Below are 14501 nucleotides of genomic sequence, written 5' to 3' on the forward strand. Positions count from 1 at the left end.
GAAGGGTCTCTCTCAGGTCTCTAGAAATCATTCTAGCTCAGCCCTCCGTTGTGTGCCTCCCCCCTGCAGCAAGCCCAGAGCAACCCTTGCCACCAAACTTAGGCTGCTCCTTGACAAAGTCAGATGAAACCCACTTCTGCTAAACCTCTGATGGTGATTCTGCAACCCATCTAAAGCACTCACTCCATGACACAGCCCCCATCTGCAGCTGGTGTCTCCAGGTTACCATTTCAAAGGAGAAAGCCCTGTGACAGCCCCCCGGGCACTGCCTCCAGCCCCCTCCCGCAGGCACACTGTCACTGCTGAGCAGAGGGACCCAACACACCCCCACAGCCCTGCACCAGCCAAGGTGTGCCTGAGCTCGCTGTGCAGGTGGGTCACACTCAGCAGCCACTTGCCTTCAGCTCCAGCACGAGGTCCATCCTCTTCTTGCCCAAGGGGTTGATGTCGTTGAGGATCAAGGCCGTGATGATGTCGATGCCGTTGGACTCGTGGGTGGCGATGCAGTTCTGCCCGAAGAGAGGGCACAAAGGGACAGTCACTAACTGTCTACACTGAGGCTGCAGCCTGGGCTGGGGACCCCAGCCACCACACAAGGGGCACCTCTTCCAGAGGCCTGCAGGGACAGGACCAGGGGCAATGGCTTCAAACTAGAGCAGAGCAGATTTAGTCTGGATGTTAGGAACAAGTTCTGCACCAGAGGAACACTGCAGCAGGCTGCCCAGGGAGGTGGTTGGGGCCCCATCCTTGGAGATATTCAAGGTGAGGCTTGAGAGGGCTCTGGGCAACCTGATCTAGTGGAGGATGTCCCTGCTGACTGCAGGGGGCTTGGACTGGATGACCTGTGGAGGTCTCTTCCAAGCCAGACCATTCCCTGGCTCATGCCCTCCCAGGCTGCCTGAGGTGCTTAGCAGAACAGAAAGCCCCAGCCAGTGGAACAACAAAAGATGAAGGCTTTCTGTTTCAGGCTTTTGCTGTCTGCAGCCAGGGCCTGTCCTGCTGAAACCAGCCAGGCTCAGGAAGCAGAGAGCAGCACAGCTGATAAAGGAGGCATTTACATGCCAAAGCATCCAGCCTCCACACAGAGCTGAGGGAAAACCTCTGTTCTAGTAAGATTAGGGCAAGTTTTCTTTAGTTTTGAAGTGCCTACTTCAGCCCTAGGCAAAGAATGTGAATTTCCATAACCTTCTTCCTTTCCCTTTAACCCTGCTCTCAGGATGGTCTGGAACTGAAAGGTACAAACCAGCACCAGCTTGCTGGCTGCAAAATCCAGAGGCCTGCTCTCTTGCCAAGCTCCACACCTCTCTCTAAAGGTTGTTATTCCACACAACCCAAACCCAGAGAGAAGCTGCTGGGCCCTGATGAGCCTCAGGAGCTCTCTTGCACAGGTGGAATTTCATAGGATCCTAGAATGGCTCAGGTTGGAGGGGACCTTAGAGATCATCTGCTCCAACCTGCCTCCCATGGGCAGGGACACCTCTCAACTAGACTCAGCTGCTCAAGGCCTCATCCAGCCTGGCCTTGAACATCCCCAGGGAGGGGACAGCCACAGCCTCCCTGGGCAGCCTGGGCCAGAGTCTCAGCACCCTCACACTGCAGAACTTCTTCCTCAGCTCCAGTCTACCCCTGCTCTGCCTCAGCTTCAAACCATTCCCCCTTGGCCTGGCTCCAGACACCCTCCTGAACAGTCCCTCTGCAGCCTTCCTGCAGGATCCCTTCAGCTATGGTCACCTCCACTGTGCTTTGTCCAGGTTTGTTGTAACCTGCCATCTTTGAGTGCACCAAGAGAAGAGCCTTCAAAGCACAAATGTCCTCAAAGTCACATCCCCATCCTCCCAGGTTCAAGCAGTAGGGACAATGGAAGTGAGCAGTGCTTTAGGACAGAACAAGCCTGGCAGACCAAGAGCCAAGGCACAGGCTGTGGGTGCAGGGGAAAGGGTGATGATGTCTGTACAGCCATGGCTGCATTACCTGGTTCTCATGGCAAGGACCCTGACAGTACTCAGTCAAGCTTTCCAGTGTCTGGTTGATCAAGGCCACGTTTTTCTCATTGATATACAGCCCAAGAAGTCCAAGTCCACCAGTGGTGCTTCCACAGATACAGTCCAGGAACTGCAGGGTCTCACACACCAGGTTGTAGTTGGTTTTGTTGTTCTGGCAGCGAAGGAAATTCTGTGGGGAGAGGGGAAAAAGCCAGGGGTGGGGGAAGGCAGAAGCCAAACCCACAGGAAGTGATGCTTGGATGGGAATATTTCACTGAATGGCAGAATTGTTTCAGCTGGAGAAGACCTCTAAGGTCCTGAAGTCCCAACTCAGATCACCACTGCACATGGCCACTAGAACAACTGCACTGCTGCACTTCCACTGGAGTCTGCACAGGCAATTTCAGGCTCTTTCAGGGCTTGCCTGCAGTGTGCTGCCCTCTCCAGCAGCTTGCTGGCTTCCAGTTTTAAAGCAGGAGCAATAAACAGAAAGAATTCCTTATGGCTCTGAACCCCAGAGGGAATGGGCCCTTCACAGCCAGCAGGGAGCTCCTGGAAGCTGCCCTCCCAGCCACCTGTCCTGTGAGCATGGCAGCATCCTTCTGAGCAGCAAAGGCTGAGAGCCTGCAGCAGAGCAGCCCCAGAGGGCAGCTGAGCAATGCTCAGCAAGAGCTGAAGGAGCTGTGGGGGGCAAGAGGCTGGGGCCAGGCTCTGCTCAGTGGTGCCCAGGGACAGCACAAGGGGCAACGGGCACAGACTGGCACCCAGGAGGTTGGATCTGAGCAGGAGGAGAAAGTTGTTTGTTGTGAGGGTGCTGGAGGCCTAGAGCAGGCTGCCCAGAGAGGTTGTGGAGTCTCCTGGTGTGGAGAGCTTCCAACCCCCTCTGGGCACTGTGCTGCTGGGCAAGCTGCTGTGGGTGCCCTGCTTGAGGGGTTGGGTTGGACTGGATGAGCTCCAGAGCTCCTTTCCAACCCTCACCATGCTGGGATTTCACTGCTGACCATCTCTCAAGGCTCTCTCCTCCTCAGCCCTTTCTCCAGGATGGAAGCAACACGTCCCTGGCTCTGGTTTCACACCAGCACCACCTGCCAGGAGGCAGCTGACCACATGCCTTGAAGGCAGGCATCACAAGATGCAATTCCCTCAACTGCAGTTCTTCCCACATCATTATTGTAATCCCAGCAGCTTGAAGCTGCTGATTAGGAGCAGCTCCTCTAATGCAATGCCAGTTTTATCAGCATGGATTAAAGATGCTTCCTGCCTCCTGTGTTCCAAATGAAAAGAAAACCACCAAACCCACCCAAAACAAAGGAGGGCAATTAAAGAAACCAAGTTTCCCAGTGACTCAGATGCTGTTTGTCAGCACCCTGCAAACAGGCAGAGCAACCACCGCTTGCCTTCCTCAAAGCATCAAGCAGGACAATCACAGAAGTGTTTGAGTTGGAAGAGACCTCCAAGATCAAGTCCAACCATCAGCCCAACCCCACCATGGCCACTAAGCCCTGCCCCCAAGTGCCATGGCCACAGCTTTCTTGCACCCCTCCAGGCATGGGGACTCCACCACCTGCCTGGGCAGCCTGTGCCAGTCCCTGACCACTCTTGCAGCACAGAAATTTTTCCTCATCTCCAAGCTAAACCTCCCCTGGTGCAACTTGAGGCCATTCCCTCTCCTTCTACCAGCTGATCCTAGGGAGAAGAGCCCAACCCTCACCTCAGTGCAGCATCCTCTCAGAGCAATGAGGTCTCCCCTCAGCCTTAGCAATCCAAATGGAACTCCTACCTAGCTCCATTCTAACAAGTCACAAAACACTCCCAAGGTGAAAAAAGCCCTCCTCAGATGAAGGAGGTGCATGGGCCCGTGGAAGCAGCAAGGTCTCCTGTGCCAGGGCTGCTAACTGATTGCCTGTGTCAGCCTAATAAGTCTTTTAAGGCAAAGGGAGTGAGGAATTGCCAGCTCGGATTGCAGGCGAGGCTAAAAAAGGAACCTGCTGTCTATGAACGCAGAGTAAAGGTGACAGTGATTCAGCACATCGCCCCTGATTGCTCATTTAGCATCCTGCCTTTTGATTAACTTGTCAGAATGGAGAAAGGTTGATGCTGCACAGCAAGGGGAGCTTGTGTCTTCCCTCCACACAGTGGGGGTGGGGGGGAAGAGAGAAATAGTGGAGAACACTGCAAGCGATCAAACAAAAGCCTCCCTGCTGCAGCATGGCATTTGTTCTGCTGAGAGCTTGTTGACACCAGCTTTAACTTCTTGATCCAAAGTCAATAAACACAAGGCAAAGAGGAGGAGTGAGGCACAGGAGGCAGAAGGACAATGGTGAGATGGTGAAAGGAGGGGGAAGGGGAACCTTGCAGCAAACAGGACCCCACTGCTCTGACACAGCCTGCCCCAGGGAATGTCTCCTGCTGTCTCAGCCAGCGTGGATGGAGCTCTTCATGTGCTGTCAGCCACAGCCTCTCCCAGGCTCCTCCATATGGAGCATGCCATCCTGTGGCTTGCAGCAGGAATGGCCCCAAGGTATGCACCATCCACAGGTCCCTGTGCTCAGAATCAAGAGTGACAGAGCTGCAGCTGCAAGGCAGGCAAAGTCTGCAGCTTGTGGGATGTGGAGGAGGAAAGGGGGAAAGGAGCTCTCAGTGCCCAGCCTGAAGGATCCTATGCACTCAGCTGAGACAGAGTTACTCTCTGGTGGATCTGGTGAGGGCACACCTCCAATACTGGGTTCAGTGTTGGGCTCCTCACTCCAAGGAGGACATTGAGGTGTTGGAGCCAGGCCAGAGAAGGGCAATGAAGCTGGGGAAGAGAGAAGAGGACAGGTGAGGAGCAGCTGAGGGAACTGGGGCTGTTTAGTCTGGAGAAGAACAGGCTGAGAGGAAACCTCCCTGCTCTCTACAGCTCCCTGGACAGAGGTGAGGTGGGGGTCCTTCTCTTCTCCCTAGTATCAGGTGAGAGGAGAGGAAATGGCCTGAAGTTGTGCCAGGGGAGGGTTGAGACCCAGAAAAAATTCTTTGCTGCAAGAGCACTCAGGGACTGGGACAGGCTGCCCAGGGAGCTGGTGGAGTCCCCATCCCTGGGGCTGTTCAAGACACCTGGGGGCAGGGTTTAATGGCCAGGGTGGGCTGAGGTTGCTGGTTGGAGTCAGTGATCTTAGAGGGCTTTTCCAAACAAACAGTTCCATGATTCTATACTGGGAAGCTCTATTCTCCTCCAGCCAGCACAGCTCTTGCTTCCAGCTCCTGTTTCCTGGATGCTTCACTCAGCTTGTCACAAGCTTCAGTTCTCGTGACTGATTCTGTAGTACACTTCATGTCTTCATTCAGGCCAGAGGCAGCACAGAAAGGGCCTCCTAAGGAAAGTGGAGGGGCTGCAGCCTGGCCAAAGAGACCAGGTGACAGGCTGGCTACAGCAGTGCGGAGCCCAGACAGCTTTGTGAGCAAGGCTGAGCTCCCAAGGGCTCAGACCTCATGCAAGGTTAAGAAAACCCAAACACCTAAGAGTCTGAGAGAAGTCCTCAGCCACATGTGATGTGTGCAGCCAGGAGTGGGGAGTGAGGCAGAGCCAGAGAATTGTTTGGGTTAGAAGAGATCTTTGAGATCAATGAGTTCAACCCTGACCCCAGCACTGCCAGCTCACCACTAAACCATGACCCTCAGCACCACACCCAAGGATCAGTGCTGGGCCCTGTGCTCTTTAACATCTTTATTGATGATCTGGATGAGGGCATTGAGTCCATCATCAGTAAATTTGCTGACGACACCAAGCTGGGGGCAAGAGTTGATCTGCTGGAGGGTAGAGAGGCTCTGCAGAGGGACCTGGACAGGCTGGACAGATGGGCAGAATCCAACGGCATGAGATTTAACACATCCAAGTGCCAGGTTCTGCACATTGGCCACAACAACCCCATGCAGTGCTACAGGCTGGGGTCAGAGTGGCTAGAGAGCAGCCAGGCAGAGAGGGATCTGGGGGTGCTGGTTGATGGTAGGCTTAACATGAGCCTGCAGTGTGCCCAGGCAGCCAAGAGGGCCAATGGCATCCTGGCCTGCATCAGGAACAGTGTGGCCAGCAGGAGCAGGGAGGTCATTCTGCCCCTGTACACTGCACTGGTTAGGCCACACCTCGAGTACTGTGTCCAGTTCTGGGCCCCTCAGTTTAGGAAGGATGTTGACTTGCTGGAACGAGTCCAGAGAAGAGCAACAAAGTTGGTGAGGGGTTTGGAACACAAGCCCTATGAGGAGAGGCTGAGGGAGCTGGGGCTGCTTAGCCTGGAGAAGAGAAGACTTAGGGGTGACCTTATCACTCTCTACAACTACCTGAAGGGAGGTTGTAGACAGGCTGATGATGGTCTCTTCTCCCAGGCACCCAGTACCAGAACAAGAGGACACAGTCTCAAGCTGCGCCAGGGGAGGTTCAGGTTGGATGTTAGGAAGAAGTTCTATACAGAAAGAGTGATTGCGCTATGGAACGGGTTGCCCGGGGAGGTGGTGGAGTCGCCGTCATTGAAGGTGTTCAGAAGGAGACTTGATGGGGTGCTTGCTGCCATGGGTTAGCTGTTTGGGTGGGTTGGATTGGTTGATGGGTTGGACACGATGATCTTGAAGGTCTCTTCCAACCTGGTTTGGTTTATTCTAATAAAGTTTATTCTATTCTAACATCTCCAGGGCCTCGAAACCCCTCCAGGGACAGGGACTTCGTCACTGCCCTGAGCAGCCTGGGCCAGGGCTGGCAATTGTTTTGGGCAAGAATCATTCCTTGTGTCCAACCTAAATCTCCCCTGGGGCAACCTGAAGCTGTTTGCTCTTGTCCTATCACTTGCAATTTGAGAGCAGAGCCCAAGCCACACCTGGCCCCAGCCTCCTCTCAGGGAGCTGCAGAGAGCAGTGAGGTCTCCCTCAGCCTCTTCTTCTCCAGGCTGAACACCCCCAGCTCCCTCAGCTTCTCCTCACCAGACCCTTCCCCAGCTTTGTTGCCCTTCTCTGGACCCTCTCCAGCTCCTCAATGTCCTTCTTGGAGTGAGGGGCTCAAAACTGAACCCAGTACTGTAGGTGTGGCCCCCCCACACTTAAGCATTCATCTGTTTGTCCCAGTCCTTGCATTCCTTTGAAGAAGAAATTGCAACTCCTCCTGCAGTCCCCCAGAGCAAGCTGGCAGGGGACAGCATCCTGTGTGCAGTGCAGAACAAACTGCAGTTCTATCTGTGAGGGGAACCACTGAGTGATGCAAAAGGTGCAGGGCTGCAGCTCCCTGAGCCTTTTCACAAGGGCTTCCTCCTCATCTCAAACACTTATCAGCTGTCACAGCTCTGGCTTGCACATTCCTGTTTTTCACATCATCAGGCTGCTCACAATCCCCAGCAGCTTGCTAAGGGCTTGGTTTGATGAACCTCCAGCTGCACCAAGCAGGTGAGCTCTGATCTCATTCATTCACACAATCCCAGCACAGTGGGGTGGGAAGGAACATCTGGAGATCATCCAGTCCAACCCCCCTGCTAAAGAAGGGCACCCACAGCAGTGTGCCCAGGATCAGTGTCCAGGAGGGCTTGGAAGCTCTCCAGACAAGGAGACTCCACAACCTCTCTGGGCAGCCTCACACCGAAGCAGCTTCTCCTTACATCCTTTACTCTCCTTCCTCCCAGAGCTGAACACACAGCTACCTGCTGTTTGGGAAAGCTAATTGTTTCAGGGCTGGTGAAGAGCTCAGGCCAAGTTTCCTGCCTGGCTCGAGTTCAATTGTGCTCCTATAGCTTGCAGAGCTCAGCCAAAGGCAGCAGCAGGCAGGGATCCTGTGCGTGCGGTTTGGGCTCCTGCCACGGAAGGCTGCTGGCCCCTGCCTGCCTCCACACCGCTAACGGCCTGAAAATGGCTTGACAAAACAGAGATCAAATGGCTTTTTTGGGGGGAGGTGGAGAGAAAAGCGAGGAGAAACCCTGCTGTGTGTAAGCTCAGCACCTATAAAAGGCTGCGAGGCTCCCGGCCGGAGCTCAGCTCCCACCCTGCCAGCGGCGGGGCCGCGCCAGGGCAGCGGAAGCCCTTTGGCAGGGCCGGGAGGCTCTCGGGCAGGGTCCTGCACTGCTGGCAGCCCCTCCGCAGTGTGCAGCCACGGCAATCATTCCTCCTTTCTGAGGGCATGGAGAAGGTAGCGCTGAGCCTCACCAGCTCCTTGCCTGTGCTCCGTTTGAATCCAGCACCAGAGCTGAACTAAGAGGAAGTTAAATGCAGGCCACTGGGAAGCACAAATCTTACCTGCTGTGGAGGCACATGGAGCACAGAGTGAAATCCCAGCATGGAGGGGCTGGAAAGGAGCTCTGGAGCTCACCCAGTCCAACCCAGCTCACAAAGCAGGGCACCCACAGCAGCTTGCCCAGCAGCACAATGCCCAGGCAGGGTTGGAAGCTCTCCACTCAAGGAGACTCCACAACCTCTCTGGGCAGCCTGCTCCAGGCCTCCAGCACCCTCACAACAAACAACTTTCTCCTCCTGCTCAGATGGAATTTCCTGGGTTCCAGTTTGTGCTCATTGACCTTTGTCCCTGGGCACCACTGAGCAGAGCCTGGCCCCAGCCTCTTGCCCCCCACAGCTCCTTCAGCTCTTGCTGAGCATTGCTCAGCTCCCCTCTGGGGCTGCTCTGCTGCAGGCTCTCAGCCCCCGGGCTCTCAGCCTTTGCTGCTCACAGAGCTGCTCCAGGCCCCTCAGCAGCTTCATAACTTCTCCTGGACTCCCTCCAGTAGTTCCCTTCCCCTCTGGACCTTTGGAGCCCTCCCTAGGGCAGAGCAGAGTGGTAGAACTGCCTTTGCCCTGCTGGCCACACTCCTCTCAGTGCACCTCAGGCAACCATTGGCTTTTTTGGCCAAATGCTTGAGGGCTGCTGAAACCCAAGTCCTAGTGGTCTCTCTATGTCCCTCCATGACTGGACTTTTCCCTCCTTGCCCTCTCCAAAGCCCATCACTACCTTCACAGCACAACACTTCCTTGCCTCCAGCATTTACTTGTACAAAGCCCACACGAAGGGTCGGTTCCAGCACCTGACACACACACATTGCAAAGACCACTGAGCACTGGTGGTGGGACTGCCATGCATGGCTCCAGCAAGTCATAACCACCTTTTTTTTTCTTATGGATTATCTTCAAGACCAAAGGAAATCCCAAGGGGCCTGGGGGACCTGGGAGAGTGATCTGCCCGGGACCAGGCTCTACCTGCAAGTCCCGGTTGTGGTTCTCACAGAGCAGCTGCAGGAACCTCAGGATGGGTTGCATTATGGAGATGACAGCACTCATCTCCAGGTCATCTTTGCTCTTGTCTGCTGCAGGCTGTGCTCCTTCTCCTGCTGAGTAGTGGTCCTCAGGATCAGCTTCCCTGCGGTAGGTGTTGTAAGCCTTCCTGGTAGCCGCAGAGGCCTCCAGCAGCTGGTCCCGCACCTCCTCGGTGATTTGGGTCATGGGCTCCCTCGCTGAAACACACAAGATGAGACCTCCCTCAGGGCAAGCAGAAGGAGAGGGACCAGAAAAATCTCTTCACACATCTCCCATGAGTTTCACACCCAGGCCAGCTACTCCTCAGCAGTTCTGTTGGTGAGTATGTTTAGTGTGATGTGAGGGTCTGGAGTTTAGAAGGACATCATGTCACTCTTCACACCTTCTAAGCGAGCCACAGTAAAGTTATTCCACTCTGGGATTAATTGGTTAGGGCACACACATCTAGCACTACCAGGAGTTACCACAGAGGACCTGCTAGAGAGCAAAACTGGGATTTCTCCACTTATTGCCAGAGAAGACACTGAGCCCCTGGTCAGTGCTTGTCAGGAGAGACAAGGCGGCAGAGTCTCGTCTCAGAAAGACTTTTCTCATCCTTTCAATAGCACAACCTCACAAATGGATGAAGGAGGGATGAAGCTCTCGACATCCTGAGCCAGGGCACCACTGACCTCTGAGCTTTGCTCTGTGGGATCAGAGATCAGAGCATTACTGCATCGGTCGACACAAGGTCGGAGCCCAGCACGCGACCCCTTTGAGTCACTTCAGAAGCAGCACCCCCAGGGATTACCTTTCTTCCTGTTTGGTGCATCTCTGTCTGAGTCCTCATCTTTCTTTTTATTCCCTAAGTCACTGGTATTGACAGTGACAGTGGCCTTGATCTCCTGCTGTGCCACTTTCATCCGATCATAGAAGACCTTGAAGAACTTCTCTGATTTCTTGTCCTCCGTCAGGCGGCAGAAGAAGGAATGCTGCAAGAGAAGGAAGGAAGAGCAGCTGTGGCTCAAACCACCCACACCCAAACCATGCATCTTCAGGATGGAATGGAGATTATTCCACCTCTCTGTGTGACACCCTGGAGGACTGGGAGGTTAGCCAGCTGTCAGGACAGCAAAACCCAGAGGAATGGAAGCTTGTGTTTGATGGTGAAGGAAGCCCAAGCACCTCAGCTACTGACAGCTTCCAAATGCAGCCTGGAGCTGACTGAGATACAAGACTGCAGCCCTGATGCACTGGGCAGCAGACTTCTCTCTCAGCAACAGAATTAGAATCACAACATCAGAGCATTGTTTGGGTTGGAAAAAACATAAGAATAGAATAAACCAGGTTGGAAAAGACCTTCAAGATCATCACATCCAACCCATCAACCAATCCAACCCACCTAAACAACTAACCCATGGCACCAAGCACCCCATCAAGTCTCCTCCTGAACACCTCCACTGATGGTGACTCCACCAACCAACCAGCAACCCGATGCACCATGGCCATCAAACCATGGCCCCAAGTGCCATGGCCACACCTTTCTGGCACATCTGCAGGGATGGGGACTCCACCACCTCCCTGGGCAGCCTGTGCCAATGGCAAGCCCAAAGAAATGAAGGAAGGCTGGTGGAATTGGTTGTACCTTGATTCTCCATTCAGAAAGAAAAAGGGATGAGCAAAATATGGAGACAAAAACTGTCCTGCTCTCCTGCCCTCAAGTCAGAGGGCAGAGGACTCATAACAGACAATCATCAACACTAATCACAGTTAGAGATTCATAGAAGGGGTAGGGTTGGAAGGGACCTGGAAGATCATCCAGCTCCAACCCCCTGCCATGGGCAGGGACCCCTCCCACCAGCCCAGGCTGCTCAAGGCCTCATCCAGCCTGGCCTTCAATACCTCCAGGCAGGGGACATCCACAGCCTCCCTGGGCAACCTGTGCCAGTGTCTCCCCACCCTCACTCTCAAGAATTTCTTCCTCCTCTCCAGTCTCAATCTCCCTTCTCCCAGCTCAAAGCCATTGTCCTCATCCTGGCACTCCCAGGCCCTGTCCAGAGTCCCTCCCCAGCTCTCCTGGAGCCCGTTCAGGCCCTGGAAGGCTGCTCTGAGGTCTGCCTGGAGTCCACACAAGGCACAAACAGGGCAATGCAAGGAGGGACAGTTTGTGCTGAGTTTCCATGGCCCTGTCTGAGACTTGTGATTCCTACTCCAGCATCTCTTGAGCTGGCAGAACTCAAGGCAGGGAGTCCTCCCGGGAAGGTTTATTGATGTCCTCCTGCCCATATGTGCTCAGAGACAGAGAGTTCCTCCCACGGACCGAGGAGAATACAAATCACGGCCAGGTCAGAAGGCAGCCACCAGAGTGAGCGATCAGACAGTGCCTGATGAAACCAAGATGTTGTTACATAAATCAGGCCCTGAGCTCCAGCAGGACTGAAGGGTGAACTCCTAAGTGGGTCACCTTCTGCAGAGCACTCTGCAATCAGTTCGCGTTCTGCAGCAGCTCGCGATCCAACGGCTCTCCACCATGAATAGGAATGAAGCCTGATTTATGGAATGACAGACAAAAGAAATGAAATAAAGGAATGAAAGCAGGAACAGCAATCACTCCTGGCTGCCTTCCTGCCAGGAGCAGCACACCAGGCCCTCTCTGCTGCGCCTGCTTTGATCAGTCCCCAGCAGCTGCAGTCACAATGACTTTGAAACGCTCATGACGTCGTGTCTTCGGTGACAGGCTGAAGAGGACCTCTCCTGCCTCAAGGAGCTCATGAGATAGAACCAAAGAATTGTTTGGGTTGGAAGAGACCTCCAAGATTGAGTCCAACCATCAACCCAAGGCCACCACGGCCATTAAGCCACGTCCCCGGGTGCCACGGCCACACATTTATTGAACACCTCCAGGGATGCCGATTCATCTCCTGTGAACAAGAGCGGCCCTGAAATGGTGCCAGGGGAGGGTTAGGTTGGAGATGAGGAACAATTTCTTTGCTGCAAGAGTGGTCAGGGGTTGGAACAGGCTGCCCAAGGAGGTGGTGGAGTCCCCATCCCTGCAGATGTGCAAGAAGCCTGCGGCCATGGCACTTGGGACCATGGTGGTGTTGGGTTGAGGGCTGGACTGGATGATCTCAGAGGACTTTTCCAACCCAAACAGCTCTGTGATTCTACAAACCATCAAGTTCTAGAAAGGGTAACTGTTTTCTGGACAAAGATACCCCTTGCTGGTCAGGAGAGCAACCTGGTTGCACGTCTCAGCAGCTTATTCAGGAGGACTTTCCCTGTGACAAAGCAGCGGCGAAGGAGAAGCTTTTTCTCATGCCCCACACTTTGAATGCAGGCAGCAGTTATTTGCTGACAGGCTGGATTTCTGTTGGCTTTTCAAAGCTTCTCAACTGACTTTTCCACTGCACTTCAGAGAAGAAAAAAACCAAGCAAACCCCCAGAAGAAAGGGAGGTTTCCAGTAAGGGCTTCTCTCGTTTGTGCTGTGCGTGCGTTCCAGGGCTGTCACCAGATGATTGTTTCACTTGAGGTCAGGGAGCCTAACACCTTCACACATATGAATCAACCACATGCCAGCTAGCAAAGAGGCTGTATTTTAAGAGGTGTGATCTTGCAAGATGTGCTCCAGCAGGTAACTCTGACAGGGATCCTAAAAGCATGTATTTATGGGCAGAGCCTCAAAGCAGAAAGTGGATCAAATCCGCCTCTTAAAGTGGAAAGAGAGTGGCAGCTGAGGCTGCTGCACACAGACACCATGCAGCCACCAGCAAGAGTGCAAAGGGCAGCAAACCTCTACCCTCACAGGTGGTTTTGAGGAACTCTTCTCTTAAAGGCACCACTGGCACAGGAGCACTGCACACCAGCCAGCCCTTGGGGAGCACAAATGCAAACCCCAAAGCCACTGTCTTCTAGCTAAAGAGGTGCCCTCACTGTGCATCAGGTAAAGCAGACCAGGCTGGCTCCTCATCCCCCACACAGAATCACTGAGCTGTCAGGGTTGGAAGGGACCTCAAGGCTCAGACAGTTCCAACCCCCTGCCATGGCCAGAGACACCTCACACTACAGCAGGTTGCTCACAGCCACATCCAGCCTGGCTGCAGACACCTCCAGGAATGAGGCTTCCCCTGTGCCAGGCTCTCACCACCCTCATGGGGAAGAACTTCTTCCTAACATCCAATCTGAAACTACCCATTTCTAGTTTTGATCCATCCCCCCCAGTCCTATCACTCCCTGACACCCTCAAAAGTCCCTCCCCAGCTTTTTTGTAGCCCCCTTCAGATACTGGAAGGCCACAATTAGGTCTCCTCAGAGCCTTCTCCTCTCCAGACTGAAGAGCCCCAACACTCTCAATCACACAGACCCTGTGGGGTCAGCCACCAGCAAGCTGGGACCTGAGATCTAGAAACCCACTGCAGGCAACCACATGGCCCTGCAAGGAAGCTGGGGAGGCACTTCTCACAAGGGCTTGGAGTGGTGGGACAAGGGGCAAGGGATTGAAGCTTGAAGAGGGAAGACTGAGACTGGAGATGAGGAAGAAATTCTTGAGAGTAAGGGTTGGGAGACACTGGCACAGGTTGCCCAGGGAGGCTGTGGATGGATGTCCCTTCCCTGAAGGTGTTGAAGGCCAGGCTGGATGAGGCCTTGAGCAACCTGGGCTAGTGGAAGATGTCCCTGCCCACAGCAGGGGCTTGGGACTGGATGATCTTCCAGGTCCCTTCCAACCCAACCCATTCTCTGAATCCACGTGGCTAGCCCAGGAAATAAATGAAGGCCAACTTAAAGCTGCAGGACATGGATGAGCTCCAGCTTGGCCCACGCTTGAGCCCCACCAGCCCTTGGCTCTCCCTCACTAACTGAGCCCAGAGCTGTGTTTAACTCCTGTGCCCTTGAGAAGAGCATCCTAGCTTGCCTTGGAAAGTGTTGGAGCTGAACCCTGTGGCCTGTTCCAGTACTTACTGCCTGCTAGAGACCTGATTAAGCTCCTTGTTATGTCACTAACTTGCAGTTTGTTCCTCTTCTGTGCTTAATTCCCAGGAACTTGGTAGCCTCTCCCCTTCAGATTATTTACACACACTGTGAAATGTTTACCTACCTCTTGCTGCTAAACTGAAAAGCCTATTTTTGCTTGCTGGCATTTTAGTCAGGATTGGTATCATTTTCTGTGCTGCTTACTACTTCTTTTTTGGCATGTTCTTAAATATTGCAGATCATTAACAATCTGGGTTGTGGAATCACATTTGAAAACAGAGAAATCAGCAAAAAATGGGGATGGCTCCTACCATTGCCAC

General features: G+C 53.9%; 1 protein-coding gene across 14 annotated transcripts in view; it reads right to left on the reverse strand.

Annotated features, from left to right (window-relative positions):
- Positions 1 to 14501, reverse strand: part of ITPR1 (inositol 1,4,5-trisphosphate receptor type 1) — a 204123-nt gene that overhangs the window by 45670 nt on the left and 143952 nt on the right. For all 14 annotated transcript variants that reach the window (XM_068157768.1, XM_068157769.1, XM_068157763.1 and 11 more), the window contains 4 exons: positions 10024 to 10204; positions 9177 to 9430; positions 1972 to 2172; positions 399 to 509 (listed from right to left, as the gene is read on the reverse strand). In XM_068157768.1, the coding sequence (XP_068013869.1) occupies positions 399 to 509; positions 1972 to 2172; positions 9177 to 9430; positions 10024 to 10204 (747 nt within the window). The remainder of the gene's footprint in view (positions 1 to 398; positions 510 to 1971; positions 2173 to 9176; positions 9431 to 10023; positions 10205 to 14501) is intronic.

This window comes from Melanerpes formicivorus, unplaced genomic scaffold, assembly GCF_026170545.1.
Source record: "Melanerpes formicivorus ecotype bairdi unplaced genomic scaffold, bMelFor1.0.p_v2 SCAF_38, whole genome shotgun sequence".
Taxonomy (NCBI): domain Eukaryota; kingdom Metazoa; phylum Chordata; class Aves; order Piciformes; family Picidae; genus Melanerpes; species Melanerpes formicivorus.